At 50.8% G+C, this 23,363-nt stretch overlaps 1 protein-coding gene across 3 annotated transcripts in view; it reads left to right on the top strand.

The window, feature by feature from the left end:
- NCOA4 (nuclear receptor coactivator 4) overlaps window positions 1-23,363 on the top strand; it is a 65,481-nt gene that overhangs the window by 40,588 nt on the left and 1,530 nt on the right. The window contains exons 1-9 of one of the 3 annotated variants that reach the window (XM_075349006.1): window positions 12,649-12,756; window positions 15,027-15,175; window positions 15,653-15,793; window positions 17,099-17,187; window positions 17,377-17,485; window positions 17,590-17,691; window positions 18,629-18,778; window positions 18,881-19,885; window positions 22,079-22,171. In XM_075349006.1, coding sequence (XP_075205121.1) covers window positions 12,735-12,756; window positions 15,027-15,175; window positions 15,653-15,793; window positions 17,099-17,187; window positions 17,377-17,485; window positions 17,590-17,691; window positions 18,629-18,778; window positions 18,881-19,885; window positions 22,079-22,171 — 1,860 coding nt within the window. In that variant the 5' untranslated portion in view covers window positions 12,649-12,734. Of the gene's footprint in view, window positions 1-12,648; window positions 12,757-15,026; window positions 15,176-15,652; window positions 15,794-17,098; window positions 17,188-17,376; window positions 17,486-17,589; window positions 17,692-18,628; window positions 18,779-18,880; window positions 19,886-22,078; window positions 22,172-23,363 lie in introns of those variants that run through there. The other 2 variants (XM_075349007.1, XM_075349009.1) reach the window with 2 other exon arrangements.

Raw genomic sequence — 23,363 nt, forward strand, 5'->3', positions numbered from 1 at the left:
CATTAGGCACTTGAGGGCACGTGCCTAGGGCGGCGCCTTCCAGGGGGGCGGCGCCCAAACCAAAATTTAAAAAAAAAAAAAAAAAATTTTTTTTTTAAATCTTCCTCCCTCCCTCCTCCAAACTCTTTATTAAATCCGGGGCCTTTTTGGAGGAGGGAGGGAGCGCACAGTCATTTATAGTCGCGTCTATAACACGCGACTATAAATGACACTGTGAGCGTGCCGGCACTTACTTCCGGGGTCAGAGGAGCTGTAATCAGCTCCCCGCCCCGACGTGCTGCCGTGCGCTCACTGTGCAGAGGTCACAGGAGCGTGAGGCCGCGCAGAGGAGGACGGGAGCCGCCGCCGGAGATGGAGCCGCCGCCGGAGATGGAGCCGCCGCCAGAGATGGAGCCGCCGCCGGAGATGGAGCCGCCGCCGGAGATGGAGCCGCCGCCGGAGATGGAGCCGCCGCCGGAGATGGAGCCGCCGCCGGAGATGGAGCCGCCGAGCAAGATGTCAGATGCCGCCGCCACCGCCACCGCCACCGTGGAGAACGGGAGATGCAGCCTGGAGCAGGTAAGCGCTTTACAGCCGAAGACAGCGCCGAACAAGCAACCCGGGGGGGGGGCGCAACATGGAGGATGGGGGGATGGAACATGATATGGGGGCGCAACATGGAGGATGGGGGGGATGGAACATGATATGGGGGCGCAACATGGAGGATGGGGGGGATGGAACATGATATGGGGGCGCAACATGGAGGATGGGGGGGATGGAACATGATATGGGGGCGCAACATGGAGGATGGGGGGGATGGAACATGATATGGGGGCGCAACATGGAGGATGGGGGGGATGGAACATGATATGGGGGCGCAACATGGAGGATGGGGGGGATGGAACATGATATGGGGGCGCAACATGGAGGATGGGGGGATGGAACATGATATGGGGGCGCAACATGGAGGATGGGGGGGATGGAACATGATATGGGGGCGCAACATGAAGGATGGGGGGATGGAACATGATATGGGGGCGCAACATGGAGGATGGGGGGATGGAACATGATATGGGGGCGCAACATGGAGGATGGGGGGATGGAACATGATATGGGGGCGCAACATGGAGGATGGGGGGATGGAACATGATATGGGGGCGCAACATGAAGGATGGGGGGATGGAACATGATATGGGGGCGCAACATGGAGGATGGGGGGATGGAACATGATATGGGGGCGCAACATGGAGGATGGGGGGATGGAACATGATATGGGGGCGCAACATGGAGGATGGGGGGATGGAACATGATATGGGGGCGCAACATGAAGGATGGGGGGATGGAACATGATATGGGGGCGCAACATGAAGGATGGGGGGATGGAACATGATATGGGGGCGCAACATGGAGGATGGGGGGATGGAACATGATATGGGGGCGCAACATGGAGGATGGGGGGATGGAACATGATATGGGGGCGCAACATGGAGGATGGGGGGATGGAACATGATATGGGGGCGCAACATGGAGGATGGGGGGATGGAACATGATATGGGGGCGCAACATGGAGGATGGGGGGATGGAACATGATATGGGGGCGCAACATGGAGGATGGGGGGATGGAACATGATATGGGGGCGCAACATGGAGGATGGGGGGAGATGGAACATGATATGGGGGCGCAACATGGAGGATGGGGGGGGATGCAGCATGATGTGGGGGCGCAACATGGAGGATGGGGGGGGGATGTAGCATGATGTGGGGGCGCAACATGGAGGATGGGGGGGATGCAGCATGATGTGGGGGCGCAACATGGAGGATGGGGGGGATGCAGCATGATGTGGGGGCGCAACATGGAGGATGGGGGGGATGCAGCATGATGTGGGGGCGCAACATGGAGGATGGGGGGGATGCAGCATGATGTGGGGGCGCAACATGGAGGATGGGGGGGATGCCGCATGATGTGGGGGTGCAACATGGAGGCTGGGGGGGATGCCGCATGATGTGGGGGCGCAACATGGGGGATGGAACATGATGTGGGGGCGCAGCGTGGAGGATGGGGGGGATGCCGCATGATGTGGGGGCGCAACATGGAGGATGTGGGGGCGCAACATGGAGGCTGGGGGGGATGCCGCATGATGTGGGGGTGCAACATGGAGGCTGGGGGGGATGCCGCATGATGTGGGGGCGCAACATGGGGGATGGAACATGATGTGGGGGCGCAGCGTGGAGGATGGGGGGGATGCCGCATGATGTGGGGGCGCAACATGGAGGATGTGGGGGCGCAACATGGGGATGGAGCATGATGTGGGGGTGCAGCATGGGGGATGGAGCAGAATGGGAAAATGAGGGAGGGTGGTGGACAGTATAGCAAATGGGAGTTACAGTATGGAGAATGAGAGGCATGGTATGGAGAATGGGGTAGCACGGGGGGAGGCATGGTATGGAGAATGGGAAAGCATGGGGGGTACTCTGTATGGAAGGGGAACCATGGTGGGCTTGGTATGGAGGGGGCTTGATATGGAGAAGGGGCAGCATGGGGAGCGCTCAGTTAGGAGCCTGGAAGGGCTGGGTATACATAATGCGAAGCATAAGGTTTATTATAGAGTGGGGACATCATGAGGGGGACAGTGAAGTGGGGGCTGCATGGAGAGGTGGGGACAGTGAAGGTCATAGTTCATAAGTGAGGAAGGTCTGGAGGGTATAATTCAGTGGTGAGGACAGTGGGGATTTCATGTGAGGGGGCAGTGTAGTGGGAATGTTATAGGAGAGAATGTGGAGGCTGTATACTGTAAGTGACACGGTGTGGGGTCATTCTTTGTGCTGTGAGCTCAGTGATGGGCAATTACTTATTCTTGGGCACAGCCTTGGGCTTACTTAGGGTGGTTACTCTTTAGTGAGAATTATGAGTCTGTCACCAGGTTTTTGCCACCTAATTTGAGAGCAGCATAATGTAGGGGCAGAGATCCTGATTCCAGTGTTGTCACTTACTGGGCTGCTTAATGTAGTTTTGATAACATCACTGTTTAATCAGCAGTAGTTATCATTACAGGACTACTTGGTGTGCTGCAGGTAGTCCAGCATATTCATGAGCTCTGTATAACTGCGAGATCTGCAGCAGAGAAAACGACAGCAAACAGCTCAGTAAGTGACACATCGCTGGAATCAGGGGCTCTGTCTCTACATTATGCTGCTCTCAGATGGGGGAGCAAAACCTGGTGACAAATTCCCTATACGGGCACCATTGCAGTATGTGCTGCAGCAGACCAGACAAGAGGGGAGTCTTGGGAGACGCAGGACAATGTGTTGCTAAGAGCGATGACATTTTACTTTTACTCCCAAAATGGCAATTAATCTGCATACACATTTATACAGGGGACGTCGCTCTGGCATGTACAGTTTTACCTTACCTCTGTCCCCCCCTGGTGCGGCCGATGTCTTGGTGCAGATGTGCACCGTCCTATTTGCATATTAAAGACAGTCCCTCGTCCTTAGGTGAGTCAGTGCTGTTTAAAATCACTTAGCATTTCTGCACGTGTCCTGACACTGGAGGGGCAGAGTAGCACTCCAAGTGTCAGTGTGGGTGCGCCTGCAATGTGACTGCAGTGTCCGCGTGGGTGCACCTGCAATGTGACTGCAGTGTCCGCGTGGGTGCGCCTGCAATGTGACTGCAGTGTCCGCGTGGGTGCGCCTGCAATGTGACTGCAGTGTCAGTGTGGGTGCGCCTGCAATGTGACTGCAGTGTCCGCGTGGGTGCGCCTGCAATGTGACTGCAGTGTCCGCGTGGGTGCGCCTGCAATGTGACTGCAGTGTCCGCGTGGGTGCGCCTGCAATGTGACTGCAGTGTCCGCGTGGGTGCGCCTGCAATGTGACTGCAGTGTCCGCGTGGGTGCGCCTGCAATGTGACTGCAGTGTCCGCGTGGGTGCGCCTGCAATGTGACTGCAGTGTCCGCGTGGGTGCGCCTGCAATGTGACTGCAGTGTCCGCGTGGGTGCGCCTGCAATGTGACTGCAGTGTCCGCGTGGGTGCGCCTGCAATGTGACTGCAGTGTCCGCGTGGGTGCGCCTGCAATGTGACTGCAGTGTCCGCGTGGGTGCGCCTGCAATGTGACTGCAGTGTCCGCGTGGGTGCGCCTGCAATGTGACTGCAGTGTCCGCGTGGGTGCGCCTGCAATGTGACTGCAGTGTCCGCGTGGGTGCGCCTGCAATGTGACTGCAGTGTCCGCGTGGGTGCGCCTGCAATGTGACTGCAGTGTCCGCGTGGGTGCGCCTGCAATGTGACTGCAGTGTCCGCGTGGGTGCGCCTGCAATGTGACTGCAGTGTCCGCGTGGGTGCGCCTGCAATGTGACTGCAGTGTCCGCGTGGGTGCGCCTGCAATGTGACTGCAGTGTCCGCGTGGGTGCGCCTGCAATGTGACTGCAGTGTCCGCGTGGGTGCGCCTGCAATGTGACTGCAGTGTCCGCGTGGGTGCGCCTGCAATGTGACTGCAGTGTCCGCGTGGGTGCGCCTGCAATGTGACTGCAGTGTCCGCGTGGGTGCGCCTGCAATGTGACTGCAGTGTCCGCGTGGGTGCGCCTGCAATGTGACTGCAGTGTCCGCGTGGGTGCGCCTGCAATGTGACTGCAGTGTCCGCGTGGGTGCGCCTGCAATGTGACTGCAGTGTCCGCGTGGGTGCGCCTGCAATGTGACTGCAGTGTCCGCGTGGGTGCGCCTGCAATGTGACTGCAGTGTCCGCGTGGGTGCGCCTGCAATGTGACTGCAGTGTCCGCGTGGGTGCGCCTGCAATGTGACTGCAGTGTCCGCGTGGGTGCGCCTGCAATGTGACTGCAGTGTCCGCGTGGGTGCGCCTGCAATGTGACTGCAGTGTCCGCGTGGGTGCGCCTGCAATGTGACTGCAGTGTCCGCGTGGGTGCGCCTGCAATGTGACTGCAGTGTCCGCGTGGGTGCGCCTGCAATGTGACTGCAGTGTCCGCGTGGGTGCGCCTGCAATGTGACTGCAGTGTCCGCGTGGGTGCGCCTGCAATGTGACTGCAGTGTCCGCGTGGGTGCGCCTGCAATGTGACTGCAGTGTCCGCGTGGGTGCGCCTGCAATGTGACTGCAGTGTCCGCGTGGGTGCGCCTGCAATGTGACTGCAGTGTCCGCGTGGGTGCGCCTGCAATGTGACTGCAGTGTCCGCGTGGGTGCGCCTGCAATGTGACTGCAGTGTCCGCGTGGGTGCGCCTGCAATGTGACTGCAGTGTCCGCGTGGGTGCGCCTGCAATGTGACTGCAGTGTCCGCGTGGGTGCGCCTGCAATGTGACTGCAGTGTCCGCGTGGGTGCGCCTGCAATGTGACTGCAGTGTCCGCGTGGGTGCGCCTGCAATGTGACTGCAGTGTCCGCGTGGGTGCGCCTGCAATGTGACTGCAGTGTCCGCGTGGGTGCGCCTGCAATGTGACTGCAGTGTCCGCGTGGGTGCGCCTGCAATGTGACTGCAGTGTCCGCGTGGGTGCGCCTGCAATGTGACTGCAGTGTCCGCGTGGGTGCGCCTGCAATGTGACTGCAGTGTCCGCGTGGGTGCGCCTGCAATGTGACTGCAGTGTCCGCGTGGGTGCGCCTGCAATGTGACTGCAGTGTCCGCGTGGGTGCGCCTGCAATGTGACTGCAGTGTCCGCGTGGGTGCGCCTGCAATGTGACTGCAGTGTCCGCGTGGGTGCGCCTGCAATGTGACTGCAGTGTCCGCGTGGGTGCGCCTGCAATGTGACTGCAGTGTCCGCGTGGGTGCGCCTGCAATGTGACTGCAGTGTCCGCGTGGGTGCGCCTGCAATGTGACTGCAGTGTCCGCGTGGGTGCGCCTGCAATGTGACTGCAGTGTCCGCGTGGGTGCGCCTGCAATGTGACTGCAGTGTCCGCGTGGGTGCGCCTGCAATGTGACTGCAGTGTCCGCGTGGGTGCGCCTGCAATGTGACTGCAGTGTCCGCGTGGGTGCGCCTGCAATGTGACTGCAGTGTCCGCGTGGGTGCGCCTGCAATGTGACTGCAGTGTCCGCGTGGGTGCGCCTGCAATGTGACTGCAGTGTCCGCGTGGGTGCGCCTGCAATGTGACTGCAGTGTCCGCGTGGGTGCGCCTGCAATGTGACTGCAGTGTCCGCGTGGGTGCGCCTGCAATGTGACTGCAGTGTCCGCGTGGGTGCGCCTGCAATGTGACTGCAGTGTCCGCGTGGGTGCGCCTGCAATGTGACTGCAGTGTCCGCGTGGGTGCGCCTGCAATGTGACTGCAGTGTCCGCGTGGGTGCGCCTGCAATGTGACTGCAGTGTCCGCGTGGGTGCGCCTGCAATGTGACTGCAGTGTCCGCGTGGGTGCGCCTGCAATGTGACTGCAGTGTCCGCGTGGGTGCGCCTGCAATGTGACTGCAGTGTCCGCGTGGGTGCGCCTGCAATGTGACTGCAGTGTCCGCGTGGGTGCGCCTGCAATGTGACTGCAGTGTCCGCGTGGGTGCGCCTGCAATGTGACTGCAGTGTCCGCGTGGGTGCGCCTGCAATGTGACTGCAGTGTCCGCGTGGGTGCGCCTGCAATGTGACTGCAGTGTCCGCGTGGGTGCGCCTGTAATGTGACTGCAGTGTCCGCGGGGTGCGCCTGCAATGTGACTGCAGTGTCTGCGTGGGTGCGCCTGCAATGTGACTGCAGTGTCTGCGTGGGTGCGCCTGCAATGTGACTGCAGTGTCTGCGTGGGTGCGCCTGCAATGTGACTGCAGTGTCTGCGTGGGTGCGCCTGCAATGTGACTGCAGTGTCTGCGTGGGTGCGCCTGCAATGTGACTGCAGTGTCTGCGTGGGTGCGCCTGCAATGTGACTGCAGTGTCTGCGTGGGTGCGCCTGCAATGTGACTGCAGTGTCTGCGTGGGTGCGCCTGCAATGTGACTGCAGTGTCTGCGTGGGTGCGCCTGCAATGTGACTGCAGTGTCTGCGTGGGTGCGCCTGCAATGTGACTGCAGTGTCTGCGTGGGTGCGCCTGCAATGTGACTGCAGTGTCTGCGTGGGTGCGCCTGCAATGTGACTGCAGTGTCTGCGTGGGTGCGCCTGCAATGTGACTGCAGTGTCTGCGTGGGTGCGCCTGCAATGTGACTGCAGTGTCTGCGTGGGTGCGCCTGCAATGTGACTGCAGTGTCTGCGTGGGTGCGCCTGCAATGTGACTGCAGTGTCTGCGTGGGTGCGCCTGCAATGTGACTGCAGTGTCTGCGTGGGTGCGCCTGCAATGTGACTGCAGTGTCTGCGTGGGTGCGCCTGCAATGTGACTGCAGTGTCTGCGTGGGTGCGCCTGCAATGTGACTGCAGTGTCTGCGTGGGTGCGCCTGCAATGTGACTGCAGTGTCTGCGTGGGTGCGCCTGCAATGTGACTGCAGTGTCTGCGTGGGTGCGCCTGCAATGTGACTGCAGTGTCTGCGTGGGTGCGCCTGCAATGTGACTGCAGTGTCTGCGTGGGTGCGCCTGCAATGTGACTGCAGTGTCCGCGTGGGTGCGCCTGCAATGTGACTGCAGTGTCCGCGTGGGTGCGCCTGCAATGTGACTGCAGTGTCCGCGTGGGTGCGCCTGCAATGTGACTGCAGTGTCCGCGTGGGTGCGCCTGCAATGTGACTGCAGTGTCCGCGTGGGTGCGCCTGCAATGTGACTGCAGTGTCCGCGTGGGTGTGCATGCAATGTGATGCAGGTACGTTCTGACACCTGGTTGCTGCCTGTATTTGACTGCTGATTCAATGAGGAAGGTTGTTGAAGTGAGCAGACAGCACATCACAGCGCCGTGTCCCCCTCCTCACTGTGCTCCTCCTGTGTTGGATGCACACATGCACTGACGCTTGGAGTGTGCCGCTGTGCTCCTCATGTGTTGGATGCACACATGCACTGACGCTTGGCGTGTGCCGCTGTGCTCCTCCTGTGTTGTGTGCACACCCGCACTGACGCTTGGAGTGTGCCGCAGTGTTGGGTGCGGTGCAGTCAGGAGATTTGGTGTTACGGTGCTCACTCTCACCAATGGATCACTATTAAGACACAGGCCTGGCTAGTATTTTCCTATATTAGGTGGTAATGGTGCACCCAGGCTTAGGCCGCGCAGAAATGTCCTCATTTTCATATCAAATAAATGTGGCTTTTTCAGTGAACATTAAAGGGAACCTGTTACACCCTTTTTCAATTTTAAACTGCCCCCCCCCTCTCTTGTTAGTGATGCAATGTAAATGATGCACATTTTCTGACTAACAAGACAATGGAGCAGTTTAATATTAAAGGTCGTGACCAGTTCCTTTTAAGCTGAACTCTATGGGTGGGTTTATTTCTCCACAGATCATGTCCCCCATATAAATATTTCCGTAGTCTAGGTGTCATTTTGGGGTGACAGATTCCCTTTAAGTCAGCTTAAAAATCATCTCACCTGACGAATGAAAGTTTTGCTCGTGCATCGGGTGATGGACACTGTTTAGATCAGTTTCCCATCTTTGGCTGCAGTGTTAATGCTGCTTTTAAAGGGGTTTTCTCACATTGGGATCTTACCCCCTATCCTTGGGATGGGGAATAACTTTCCAATCGCTGGGGGTCCGACTACCGTGGCCCCGAGTGTTTCCCAGAACCAGAACATGCAGACAGAATGGATTCCGGGAGTAAAATTTCATAGTCCTGTCTTCTGAGCTGTGCACTTAAAAGGTCTTTTGAGCAATTGGTGGGGGTCTAAAGTCCCACCCCATGATGCCCCTTCTCCCTACTGAGCCCACCTCTGCCCTACTAATCTCCTCAGAATTAATGGACCTAAACCTATAAGATCTCGTCCAAAAGTTAAGTCTACTGCCTGGGACTAATCAGTATTGTGGTTCTTATATGGTCCACAGTCTAATGATGGCTGGTAACAACTACCAGCATCTCCTTACCATTGTTAAGGACATACTGAGAGTTGTACGTTAATGCAATACATAGATGTATATGGGTCTAACCTGACACTGCACTTGATTGCTGTGTGAAGTTGGCATTGTATTCATGTACTGATGGTGGTTTTGGCGATGTATTGTCTTCAGGGTGGGTTTGGTGATGTTATTGTGTTTAGGGTGGTTTTGGTGATATTACTGTATTGACAGTAGTTCTGTTGATGTATTACTGTACTAACTGTGGTTTTGGTTACGTATTATAGTATGTAGTGTGGTTTTAGTTATGTATTACTGTACTGATGGTGGTTCTGGTGATAGTCATGTGGCTGTTGTAATCTTTACCTTATCAGTCTTGATCCTAAAACATAGGGTCAGCGTGCTGGACTAAAAATACAGCTATCTGCATGTCTGTCAGCCGAATAAGTAATAGACTAAAGCCCCCATACACTATAGTCTGATTTTTAGGCCGGCAGCTATCTTGCTCGGCTCTCCAATATACAGGAGCACTCATTCTGCCAAGTGTTTCTGTGTTCTTTATTAGAGCCGCTGCTGGACATCTCCGACAGCAGCTTATCATTTAGAGGATAATAGGATCTACACTCCGTAATTGGACATGCTGGATCCTTATTCCCCTGACAATCAGAATTGAGAGCCCCTGTTCACATTGGGCTATCAGCAGAACCTGTCAATATTGGCGGGTTTAGACAACTTTAGGTTAATTTGTATGGAGGTCTTAAATACTATCTGAAGGCTCTGGGCTCTATCAGGGCATGTGCACACGTCTTGTAGTGGTCTGTGAACCCCCGGAATTATTCAGACACAATACACTTCAGGACAGTCATCATTTTATCCTGAAGCAAATATTTATTTTTTTTTGCTGTGGCTTCTTGGTTGTTTTTTCCAACATCTTTTAGCTACTGGATTTTACTTATTTTTTTAAATGCAGTAGTAAGCGGCATCCAAGCAGCAGGCGCCATATAATGGACCGGTCACAACTAGTAAGCGGCATCCAAGCAGCAGGCGCCATATAATGGACCGGTCACAACTAGTAAGCGGCATCCAAGCAGCAGCCGCCATATAATGGACCGGTCACAACTAGTAAGCGGCATCCAAGCAGCAGGCGCCATATAATGGCCGGTCACAACTAGTAAGAGGCATCCAAGCAGCAGGCGCCATATAATGGCCGGTCACAACTAGTAAGCGGCATCCAAGCAGCAGGCGCCATATAATGGACCGGTCACAACTAGTAAGCGGCATCCAAGCAGCAGGCGCCATATAATGGACCGGTCACAACTAGTAAGCGGCATCCAAGCAGCAGGCGCCATATAATGGCCGGTCACAACTAGTAACCAGCATCCAAGCAGCAGGCGCCATATAATGGCCGGTCACAACTAGTAAGCGGCGTCCAAGCAGCAGCCGCCATATAATGGCCGGTCACAACTAGTAACCAGCATCCAAGCAGCAGGCGCCATATAATGGCCGGTCACAACTAGTAAGAGGCATCCAAGCAGCAGGCGCCATATAATGGCCGGTCACAACTAGTAAGCGGCATCCAAGCAGCAGCCGCCATATAATGGCCGGTCACAACTAGTAAGCGGCATCCAAGCAGCAGGCGCCATATAATGGACCGGTCACAACTAGTAAGCGGCATCCAAGCAGCAGGCGCCATATAATGGCCGGTCACAACTAGTAAGAGGCATCCAAGCAGCAGGCGCCATATAATGGCCGGTCACAACTAGTAAGCGGCATCCAAGCAGCAGGCGCCATATAATGGCCGGTCACAACTAGTAAGCGGCATCCAAGCAGCAGGCGCCATATAATGGCCGGTCACAACTAGTAAGCGGCATCCAAGCAGCAGGCGCCATATAATGGCCGGTCACAACTAGTAAGAGGCATCCAAGCAGCAGGCGCCATATAATGGCCGGTCACAACTAGTAAGCGGCATCCAAGCAGCAGGCGCCATATAATGGCCGGTCACAACTAGTAAGCGGCATCCAAGCAGCAGGCGCCATATAATGGCCGGTCACAACTAGTAAGAGGCATCCAAGCAGCAGGCGCCATATAATGGCCGGTCACAACTAGTAAGCGGCATCCAAGCAGCAGGCGCCATATAATGGACCGGTCACAACTAGTAAGCGGCATCCAAGCAGCAGCCGCCATATAATGGCCGGTCACAACTAGTAAGCGGCATCCAAGCAGCAGGCGCCATATAATGGACCGGTCACAACTAGTAAGCGGCATCCAAGCAGCAGGCGCCATATAATGGACCGGTCACAACTAGTAAGCGGCATCCAAGCAGCAGGCGCCATATAATGGCCGGTCACAACTAGTAAGCGGCATCCAAGCAGCAGGCGCCATATAAAGGACCAGTCACTGTCAGCCGCTTCATGTCTGAGGAAACCTGACGCGCTTAAAAAAACTCCAAAGACTGAACATATGAACAGCAAGTCGTTTTACATTGCAGTGTATGAGTTCATTTCTTTAATATTTAGAGTTTGGGTTTTTTGGGCGGGTTATAGGGCGGATCTGTCTGGAAAAAAAAAAAAAAGCTGTGTGCATATAACCGTAATCTGACTGATCAGAAGGGGGCGCCACCACTGACAGTGCCTAGGGCAGCAAAAACCCCAAATACGGCCCTGCCTGTATGTGTATGTATCTGTGCATGTCTGTGTGTGGATGGGGCCCACTGAGACACTTTCGCCCAGGGCCCACAAAAACCCGGAGCCGGCCCTGCCCAGATCCCATTTGGGCCAGGCTGGAGTGATCTGAATTTGATGTGCAGCATCACTAGATATGTATTTTTGGTGAAGATATCAGTGGCCCAAAGCCATTTAACCCCTCAAAAACACCAGTTACTTATTCAAATCAGTGAAAACTGAGGTTTTGCCCACTTTGATGCCAGTTCCGATGGCCAGAACCTGATTGGGCCAGGCTGGAGTGATCTGAATTTGATGCGGTGCATGAATAGGTATGTAAATATGGTGTGTGATCAGTGGCCCAAAGCCTTTCACTAACATACTTTGATGCCCATTTTTTTTTGCCATTTCTTCTTTAATTTTCGCAGCTGATTTTAAGTGTATTTATATTAGGGCACATCAGTGTATTGCGTTTTATTATTTTGATGTGTTAGTTTTGTTGTTAAACCTGTAAAAAAACTGAAAATACTAAATTGCCGAATAAGAAAGCAATCTCAGCATCGTGCTTTAGGAAACGTTACTATAAAATCTGGAGTCAGGCCCCCTAGTGTTCACCAATGGGATTGGTGGCTGCCCTCCGGCGGGATTGCGCTGTGACTGGAGGACATAATGTGACTACGTCCTATGTGGCCGCTCAGCAGTGCGGGGCGGCGGCCCCGGGATTTGCTGGCGCAGCTGTTCTGTCGTCCCTCATTGCCCCCCTCTCTCCGCCCCATCAGCTGGACACAGAAGACCTGAGTACGTGAGCAAGAGCTTTCTGCTAGTGGCGGCCTCCAGTCTACCACACTCCGCCCACTAGCAGTGACGTCAGCAGGCCCTCAGCTAGTGGCGGCCTCCAGTCTACCACACTCCGCCCACTAGCAGTGACGTCAGCAGGCCCTCAGCTAGTGGCGGCCTCCAGTCTACCACACTCCGCCCACTAGCAGTGACGTCAGCAGGCCCTCAGCTAGTGGCAGCCTTCAATCCCCCGCTCCGCCCACTAGCAGTGACGTCAGCAGGCCCTCAGCTAGTGGCAGCCTTCAATCCCCCGCTCCGCCCACTAGCAGTGACGTAAGCGTCGAGGCGGCTTCCAGTCTCCCACGCCCCGCCTAATGCAAATGACGTGACCAGGAGGTCTTTAAACCGCTGCTAGGCCGGTGTGTGCGGTTCTTCCTATCCTGCCGGTGACCGGGAGATGAGGCTGAGCGGTGAGCCAGGTACCGGGATTGTATGTGTGTGACTGTGGCCGGGAGCGGCTGCTTTCACTGTGTTCATACAGGTTTCTGGATATCCATTAGGCTGTGTGTAGTAGCGGGCGGCGATGTTGGGAGTTGTAGTGTCCGCACAGCTGGACAGGTGATCTTTATTACTGTTCCCTGCACTGTCTGGGGCTGCTGGGAGTTGTAGTGTCTGGACAGGTGATCTCCATTACTGTTCCCTGCACTGTCCGGGGCTGCTGGGAGTTGTAGTGTGTGGACAGGTGATCTCCATTACTGGTCCCTGCACTGTCCGGGGCTGCTGGGAGTTGTAGTGTCTGGACAGGTGATCTCCATTACTGTTCCCTGCACTGTCCGGGGCTGCTGGGAGTTGTAGTGTCTGGACAGGTGATGGCCATTACTGGTCTCCTGCACTGTCCGGGGCTGCTGGGAGTTGTAGTGTCTGGACAGGTGATGGCCATTACTGGTCTCCTGCACTGTCCGGGGCTGCTTGGAGTTGTAGTGTCTGGACAGGTGATGGCCATTACTGTTCCCTGCACTGTCTGGGGCTGCTGGGAGTTGTAGTGTCTGGACAGGTGATGGCCATTACTGGTCTCCTGCACTGTCCGGGGCTGCTGGGAGTTGTAGTGTCTGGACAGGTGATGGCCATTACTGGTCTCCTGCACTGTCCGGGGCTGCTGGGAGTTGTAGTGTCTGGACAGGTGATGGCCATTACTGGTCTCCTGCACTGTCCGGGGCTGCTGGGAGTTGTAGTGTCTGGACAGGTGATGGCCATTACTGGTCTCCTGCACTGTCCGGGGCTGCTTGGAGTTGTAGTGTCTGGACAGGTGATGGCCATTACTGTTCCCTGCACTGTCCGGGGCTGCTTGGAGTTGTAGTGTCTGGACAGGTGATGTCCATTACTGTTCCCTGCACTGTCCGGGGCTGCTGGGAGTTGTAGTGTCTGGACAGGTGATGTCCATTACTGTTCCCTGCACTGTCCGGGGCTGCTGGGAGTTGTAGTGTCTGGACAGGTGATGGCCATTACTGGTCTCCTGCACTGTCCGGGGCTGCTGGGAGTTGTAGTGTCTGGACAGGTGATGGCCATTACTGGTCCCTGCACTGTCTGGGGCTGCTGGGAGAAATAAAATAATAATGGTTCCCTTTCTGCTTGCACTGGAAGTAATTGGGGCAGGCAATGTCGCAGCCTCGTGTCCACATCAGCGTGTGCTTTGTGCTTGCCCAGTGTGTAATCTCCCATCCTCTGCTCGGTGGCCACTAGCCCAGTTTCCCGTGTGCCCCAGAATATTACATGGTTAGGAGAATAGTCTTGTCTGGCGTTTCTTCTCGCAGCCCCTCTGGCTGATCAGGAGATGACTGCTCTTCCGGCTGTCTTCCTTTGCTCTCCGCAGCCTGGAATGTATCGTTTCTGGCCCCTGACACAGAACTTCCCAGTAAAACCAGTTCTAGGCGTCTGACACTGGCCTGCCGTGCTGCTCCCTCCTGTGCTCGGCTCTGGGCGCCTTCATTCTTCTTTAGCATTGCATACTTATGGAGATTAATTCTCAGAACCCCAGGAAACAAGCGCTGATTGTGTGAACAATGTCTTGGCTGCCACCCAGCTCTCCAGTAAACTGATAAATCCCGCAGAATATTGGTAAATGGCTTTTCCCAGCTTTACAGATGGGTATTGTCGGAAGCACTTGTAAATCCATGCAGGTCACTGCTTAGGAAAATTTTAAGCCATTTTTGAGATATTAACACTTTACAGTTTATAGCTCGTTGCCTAGGAGACAGACCACCGCTGCTAGACAGCAGAGCATGCACAATGCTTACAGGCCCTCTTCTGATGATCTTTGTGGACTGTTTTGAAGCCGGCCAGGATCGCTGAAGTGCCTGTGACTTCATAACCCTGGCCACCTTCAGTGCCGCGCTTACAAACAGGAGCAGTGGTCGGTCTCCTAGGCAACCAGCTATAAAGAAAAATGTTCATATCTCAAGAACGGCTGCACATTTTAATAAGCAAGAAATGGCAACATTCGCTGTGATGTGAGCTCTGTCTGACAATATCCATCTATGAAGATGGGAATAAGTCTGTAACAACTCCACGTTTATTTTTATTAGAGCATTCTATGTTTATTGCACTGTTACGGGTCTGGATATTTTATCGTTTTACCACCATTTCCCCAGTACATATAAAAGCTGATGATGCTGAGTAAGCTTTCTGGACACAGCCGCCCTGCTCAAGGTTGCTGAACATATGACTTCATGTTTGTCCTTTGTACTTCTAGAAGTGCCAAAAGAAATGGATGTGGACCAAGATCTCCATTCCTGTGCCCGGGACCCACTATACAAATGCCTCCAAGCCCGAAAAGAATTGGAAACCGCAATCCAGGCACTATTAAAGGCAGAGCAGCAAGTTAAAGACAACGGCAGAGAGGTACATGCTTGTACATCCGGGCTAATACATGAGCACTGCTTGCCTGCCGCAGCCTTGTGCGTGTATGTGCTGATGTGACATTTGTGGGGTATACATAGACTGACATCTGTAATGTATAGATACTGGAAGAGTCCTCAAGTGTTGTAGATGTTAGTAAGGACTGAAGCAACAACAGCAGTGCATGTTCCGTCAGAGAATACCTCCGTGTCAGGAGCTTCTGACACTGCAGTCATATGGGGCACTGTGTGTACTCTACATGGAAACTGCCTCATATTGCTCATGTGTGTCACAGTACATATTGTGCTGGCAGCAAGTATTCAGACTCATTCTGCCTTTAGTCTTACCAATCAGTACGGATAAAAAAAAAAAAAAAATAGATAGCTAGAGAGAGATGGGGAGATATAGATATATATATTATATTATATTATATGGATCCAGTAGTAAATGCTGCTTAATTTCCTTTTTTGCCATCTGCAGGTGAAGGCCCAGATCCAGTCTTGTATTAGTCGCCACCTGGAGTGTCTGCGCAGCCGTGAGATCTGGCTTCTGGACCAGGCAGATCTAATACAGCAACTGAAAGAGGAGGCGCTGCAGCAGCAAGCTCAGCAGCTCTACTGGGTAAGGTGGCCGGAGGAATTCTGCTGAGCTTTGGATTCGGGGGGGGGGGGTCATGGCATATAGTAACGTGCAGCTGCCCTTTGCTCATTCTTTCTTTTTTTTTTTGTGTTATCTGTCATTTGTTAGTTTAAAGGGTTGGTCACTTTATCTTTATCTTTATTTAACTGATAGAAAAAAGATGTTTCCGAGGAGATCGCATTCATATGAATAATTACAAAGGGCTGGCACATGACTTATTCCTTCCAAAGACCATACTAAGGGCCAGGGTGCAAGAAAGGTGATTTTGGCAGTTAAATTGGAAAGGGTTCTTTACAGTTAGAGCAGTCAGACTGTGGAATACCCTACCACAAGAGGTAGTAATGGCAGATACTATGACAGCTTTTAGAAAAAAAAAGTATTGGATGATTTCCTCAGTACACACAACATTGTCCATTATAAATGATTTAGTGGCAATATGTATAATTGGTGGAGGAAGGTTGAACTAGACGGACCGAGATCTTATTTTCAACCTATGTAACTATGTAATGTGATGGGACATGATTTTGTGGAAAGTGTTGTAGTCTTCTCCTGCATTTGGCAGTCCACCTTCCATACAGACTGCACAGGGCTCCTATGGGGTAGCATGTGACCAGACCTGTCCATCAGCCTCCTCCAAAAAAAAACATTTTGCGTGGAAAAAAACCCAGATTAATTAAATTAATGAGGGTAACCCCTTTAGATTTAGCATTATAGCATCTTTCGCTGCTTGGTAAACATGCACAGTTTTGGCTTATAAGATAGTCTGCACTCAATGTTAAGAGCTGGCAGTATACACAGTCCTCCAAATCCTGGCTGCCATATGTCATGACACTACAGTTTAGTATGGTCTATCCAACTAGAGGGCACACGAAGTCATTAAAGGGGATGTCCAGCCTTGTTGATCCCGAAAAGTGTGAAATGAACACACTGGTATTCACATGACAAACTTTATTCTCACCCTCTTCTCTAAACAGAACATTGAGAGAAATGGGTTCTCACCATTCTCTCATGGGTTCTCACAGTCTGCATATGACCACACAAGTGTGCAGGTCACATTTGTTACAATTTTGCTGCTACCGTTAAGTGGAGCCGAGTCCTAACAGTATTTATATTACACACTATTGGGATTCGGAAAACTGCACTGCTTGTTAAAAATTCCTCCAAGGCTGGACCGCCCCTTTAATCTGCAGATGCACGGGATAGAACAAAATTCTTTCTTATAAAATCTGCACTCTCCCTTTTTCCATTGTTTATTACGTGTCATATGGATGTGTATTGTTTTTACAGCTTTTGGGACAGTTCAATTGTCTGATTCACCAACTAGAAACCCCGCACAGTAATGACCTTGCCAACCAAATCACTGTTTGCCTGGAGAGGTAGGTGACCTTACTAATATTACATTGGGTGGCTTTTCTGAGGTTTTAATGAATGAAGAACATTCCTGTCGGTGGCTCAGAATATTATAGACCTAGGAGTATTCCAGATATTACATTATTAGTTCTGTGCGGTGTACGGGCAGCGTTACATGGGATTGTCAGATCATCCGCATGACTTCTCTTCTCCAGATTGGGCAGCTTGGCCTTGAAGCCCGAGGAATCTTCTGCCATAGAGTTTGAAGCTGATGTTTCTTCCCTCAGAAAAGCTATAACGACATTTGGATCCATTAGTACCATGGTAGGTGGAATAATGAAGTGGGAAGTACTGATCACCGAGGACATAATGGTCCGCACTGACAATGAGCACAATCTGCACTTTGTAATTTGCATTTTATTTTCTAGAACTGTGATGAAATGGCAGAAAGTGTCAGCACCGCGCCGTGCAGCTTTGTCACCCAGAACCCCTGGCTTCTTAACCATTGCTACGTCGCAGACATTGAACAGGTACATTCAATTCTGCATCGATTTCTCTTATATAAAGAAGTTATGAGATAAATGGGTATAAATGAATTACCAATGTGGCTGCTCATCGCTGCAGCAATCCAATTTAGTTAGTGCGGATGAAACCATGGACAAACCCCTTTAATGAACCAAGTACTTGTGCAAGTAGGCCATTTATAGGGAATCTCTTTGGGTTTTGCTGATTTAAGAGCAGAGACCCCATTTGCCGCAACGTGCAGAAACAAAAATCACTTGCAGGACTCCTTGCTACAGTTTCTGATACAGCCACTGTTTTCTCTGAGCTCTGTATAACTCTGCCCTCCCTGCTGATTGGCAGCTTTCTGCCTATGCACAATGTATACAGAAAGCTGCTAATCTGAGTTTGGTATATGTTTTTTGTTTGTTTTTTTTTTTGTTTTGTTTTGTTTTTTTTATAGTTTTTGTCTATACAAGCCCCCCACCTGATTGTAAAGTGCTCTGGAATATGTTGGCGCTATATAAATAAACTTTTTTTATTATTATTATTATTATTATTATTATTATTATTATTATTATTATTGTTAAACTAAACAGCAGTACTACATGGCACCAAACATCTAGTTCTCTACTGATCATGTCCTGCTGAAAAAACAATGGTTTTATCAAAACCGAAGCAATGAGCCCCATAAGTGACACATCGCTGGAATCGGAGTCTCTACCCCTACATTGTCCTGCTCTCAGATTAGGTTGCAAAAATTTGGGGACAGATTACATTAAACATCCACAGAACGCACTGAAAATGTATTTATTTTTTAATCCAGACGTAGGAATGACCCTTTCAGACATCCCATTTTCTACATTACTTCCAGACATTTCAGGAAAGGCGGCGTTTTTGATTTGGATGATAACTAGATGGAAGTTAGTCAGTTCTGTAATCTTTTTATCCATTCTATTTCCGCAGAAGCCCCTGTCTGTGTTTGTGAACAGCCCTCTGTCAGACTGGCTCCTGGAAGGCAAAGTGAATGCTGCCCGCCAGTGCCCTGCCCTGCACATTCTCGGCTCTTCTCCACAAGACTGGCTGTTAAAGACCCCTCTTCCCGAGCCCCCTATGGTATGTTACTGTGAACCTCAGATGTGTAATATGTGATAATACAATGTAGTCACATCCTCTCGCTCTAATGATTACTATAACCCATGTATTTCTATTTCATAGACCCTGGACACTCCTAATCTTCCCAAATTTAACATGGAGCAAATCTGGGGGAAGTTAGGGGAACTGCACAATTGGCTGCTCCAGTCACAGAGCAAGGACGACGCTCCGGAGAAAGCTGAAGGCCGCTCCCGGGGTGGATCTATTTCAAGCTCCTCATTCTCCTTTGATAAGGTAGAAGACATTGATTTTGATATTCCCAATGATGAAGATATGGATCTGTCAGACTGGCTAGTCTCCCCTCCACACTCTGAGCAGTCCGACGTGGACAAGTGGAGGTTCGTATTCCAGCCATTTGTGGGGGACTACAGCATCACTGATTGGCTCCATAAAGTGGAGTCCTGCGGCAATCGCTGTGGTGGAAAAGCTGCCGCTCTGGAAATTGAAAATCTAGGGAACCTCAAGTGCCTCAACGAACAGCATGGAGGAAAGAAGACACCAGGCTCTGAAAATGAAATGTGGCTCTTACAGCAGTGTCAGCCCCACTTTAGGATGGAAGACGTCTGTAAAGCTAATGAACCCTGCGCTGCCTTCTCAGAATGCGTCTGTGATGAAAGCTGTGAAAAAGAGGCTCTTCGGAAGTGGCTCCTGAAGAAAGAAGGAAAGGATAAGAACGGTATCCCTTTAAATCGTGAACACAAGTCTAAAATCCTAGAATGTGAAAAGTCAAAGTCTTCAAATAACCAGTGGCTACATTCCTGCAGAATAGACTCTGAAGATCAAAGCTGCACCCAGAAGACAGAAGAATGTGAACCCTTCCTTAGGCTTTTTAAATCTTTGCTTGAAACTCCATTAGACGCCTGGGTCAAGACCAGCCCGACAGAGAGAAAGATTGAGCAAGAAACAACTGGCAGTAAGTGTCCGACTCCCCGGGTACAAACACTATCTCCATTCCATACTCCGTCAGACGCTGGCAGCTGGGTGTTGTCCTCCAAAATCGCTGATAACAAGGAAGAGCCGGCAGATCCTGCACTGAAGGATAAGTGGCTTCTACGTAAAAAAGCACATGTAAGTATCCTGATAACGCGCTACTTCAGCATGATCTCTGCAGATCAGTGAATGGCACATTTCCATCCTCTGTGGTGTCAGGAGCACTACACCTCCAGGCCTGATCTCCTTGTAAAGCTCATGTACTGTACATACTACATGGAAATGACAGCGCTTGTTATAGGTCAGGGTCCGATGGCTGCTTTAATGAAGCTAGGGGATTCTTCAGAAACATCTAGCAGCTTAAAGCGTTCTTCTGGATTGAGAAGACGCCTCTCCCCTGGGGAAGTTTTGTTATTGTCTGCAGCAGTGATGTCATAGCGAGAGCACTGCAGCCAATCTGTGAGGTCGGCAGCTCCAGGTTTACTTGTGGGCTCAGTTATTGGCTGAGTGCTGTCAACCTGATGTCAGCGCTGTAAAAAGTAGACATTGGGAGTGGCAGCGGAGACTGTTTTTAAGTGGGTGGTGTGTGGATTTTACAAAATACTTGCAGGAATTAGATAAAATGGCGTAAATAAAAAATGTTACTCTGCTGTTCTTTACATTTATTTATTTATTTATATATATTTTTTTTTTTTTTAACCTTTACTGGATCAGTTCTAAAACTCTTAGACCCCCTTTGAAGGGAACTTATCACCTTGGAAAACACTATTTTCCTGCCGATGTAGGGTTAATCTGCAGGTAATTAGCGTTACAATGATGCCTGGCCAATTTACTGAAAGCGCGGCTACTGGTAGAAAATGCGCCTTATTCCTCCTGGGAGCCTTCGGCTTTCAGTCGTTGGGGCGTGCATGGAGCGGCTACAATCACAACTTGTAGCGGCTGTACATACGTTCCAGCAGTTCTGACTGCTCGCTCCGCAGCACATATATGCAGAGCCGCCTGTCAATAAAAGTGCCGCCACGTTTACAGCTGCCACTCTCTGTATAGTGAGTAATGGCTGTCACCGCTCCCTTACTGAAAGCCGACAGTGACTGCAAGGAAATAAGTGCATCTGCTCCCTGTAAATGCACGTTCAGTACAGCAGCCAGGCCGCATTGTTACACTGTTTACCTTCAGATTAACCCTATATCTGCAGGTAAATGTCGTTTTTCGAGGTAACATGTTCCTTTTAAAGACCTCTTACACTAAAATTCATTTTACAAGGCAGGGCAGGCCTACGTCTGACATGGAGACAGCAGGATTGTAAATGCAGCTGCCAATAAGAATCACTGTACTTTAAGATAGACACCTGAGCAATAAAAGCAAAGTATAAACTGGGTCAAAAGTAGAAGTAAAAGGCTGCGATTGCTGATAAACCTCTGTCTATATATAAAAAAACAGAAAAAACTGCAGCAATTTTATAGACAAAGGATTAACCATTCCAATCACTGTTTTGCTTCAGCCTAAATATTAAATAAAGCTTTCCATGGCTTTTTGAAAAGGAGCCTGTCATCTGATCCACACTGCCCACACCGCGGGGGCGGCATGAATCAGTCTGGGTGTGCAATTGCAAAAGTTTCGGCTTTTCAGAGACCTCATGGTGTGAGGATCCATACAGTTTGTCTCAGCGCTTCTGCAGGTGATTGATAGGTATTTTCCTTTATATACAAGAAGAACCACCTGTCATTCACCTGCAGCAGCACTGGGAAGAGTCGGCTATGGTCGCCGGACGGATCCTCTAAATGTATTTTCTTTGAAACATTGGAGAGTTTCAGTGAAAATATGCCTGGATGCCATAGCGCAGCTAAGCTCTGATTCACGCTCCTCAAACCGCAGTGACGGGCTACCTTTACAGGATTATTCTCATGATCCTATCCTAATATGTAGTAGGTGTAATAATAATATTAGCACATACCTCTAATTAGAAATGTAGTATATTTCTTCTGATTCGCTATGTCACTTACCTCATGTGCAGGGCGTTGCAATATCCTAGATATCCATGGTCACAACCATGCATATAGTGACAATTGCTCGTGGTCATAACCATGGATACCTAAGCTGCTCTAATGCCCTGCACATGACGTAAAGCATGTTGTAAATCAGAAGATAATACTACATTTCTTATTGGAGGAAATTGCTATTATTATTTTATTATTATTTTTCATACTACATATAGCGATGGGATCTTGGAGATGGCAATACCCCTTTAAGTCCTACATGGTGTACATCAGTAATATAGAGGGCATTGCTTTGTGTGCTCTCGCAGTAATACAATGCTTTCCTCTCGTGCAGGAGTATTATGGCCTTCCCAGTGTTTGTGACCTTTTTGCCTGTATGAAACTTGCAGCTGACAAAGACCAGTGGCTGCACCGCACTCCCCTCCAGGTAACCTCGTCTGGCCGTGTTCTGATCTGACATGTCATTTATTGGTTAAGGTGGTGCAATAACTAAAGTCTCTGATTGCACCGTGCCTGTATTTCTATTAAATAACACCTGAATATGGCGTGGCCGTAGCTTTTCAGATTTGATTTTAATGCCGACTATACTTAGAAATGCTAGACTTAAAGGGTTATTCTCATGTCCGTTCCCGGTGAAAATTACAAAAGTCTTGTAATAACTGTCCTGCTCTGAAGAATGGAGGAATTTTTACTTTTATAGTTCACTGTTTGTTACCTAGAGAAGCCGCTGCCGTCCTAACACAGTGACCAAACATGTGCAGCACTTACATAGTCTTTTCTAATGAGTCTGTAAGTGCTGCTCTGAAGCTGGCCGCACCTCTGGAGTGCACTGTTAGCTTTTTATGCTGCCCTCTAGTAATTAGGAAGACTCGGGAGTGATGGGTTACTACTGAAGTTGAGAAAAACCTCATGATATGGATATTTTCTGTTACCTGGTGGAGAGATGTATTGTACAGATTTTCAAAGTGATTATTGATGAAAAAAATGGAATTATCCTCCTCTCAGTCACTTTGTCAAATATCTCCAGTTATTAATATATACAACAGTCCTATGTTTCAGCTCCTCCAGGTCCACCGTTATGTTTTTTTGTGGGCGGTGTTTAGGTTTCCTTCTTCAAAATGGGCTTGTTTTCCGTTAAACCACACCTATTTTAAAACTTAAAGGAGCTGTCCCTTAACCCTGACAAATTAACAGCAGAAAGGAGCATAGTCTTTGTGTATTCAGGCACGGCTCTGTGTATATGGATGTGACCGTACCTGCTCATGAAACTCAGCCCGTCCACACACGGTACCTCACTATCCATTACAAGCTCCTCACAACCCCTTTAACACTAGAAGTCCCAGAGAGGGGTCATTTAACATTTCTACCATTGGAACCCTATGGAGCTTGAAATTCCTGGGACTTCTAGTGTTAAAAAGAATCTGTCACCAGCTTTTTGCCACCTAATCTGACAGCATCATGATGTAGCGACCTGGACTCCAGTGATCTGTCGCCTATTTTGCTGGGTGCTACAGTTTTGATGAAAGCTTAGTGACTAATTCCCTTTAGCATAGTCATACATCTGTTTAATGTCTTCACTTTCCTTGATTGTCATCTGATTTATTTTCTTTTTTTCTTTT

The sequence above is a fragment of the Anomaloglossus baeobatrachus genome, chromosome 5, assembly GCF_048569485.1.
Source record: "Anomaloglossus baeobatrachus isolate aAnoBae1 chromosome 5, aAnoBae1.hap1, whole genome shotgun sequence".
Classification (NCBI taxonomy): Eukaryota; Metazoa; Chordata; class Amphibia; order Anura; family Aromobatidae; genus Anomaloglossus; species Anomaloglossus baeobatrachus.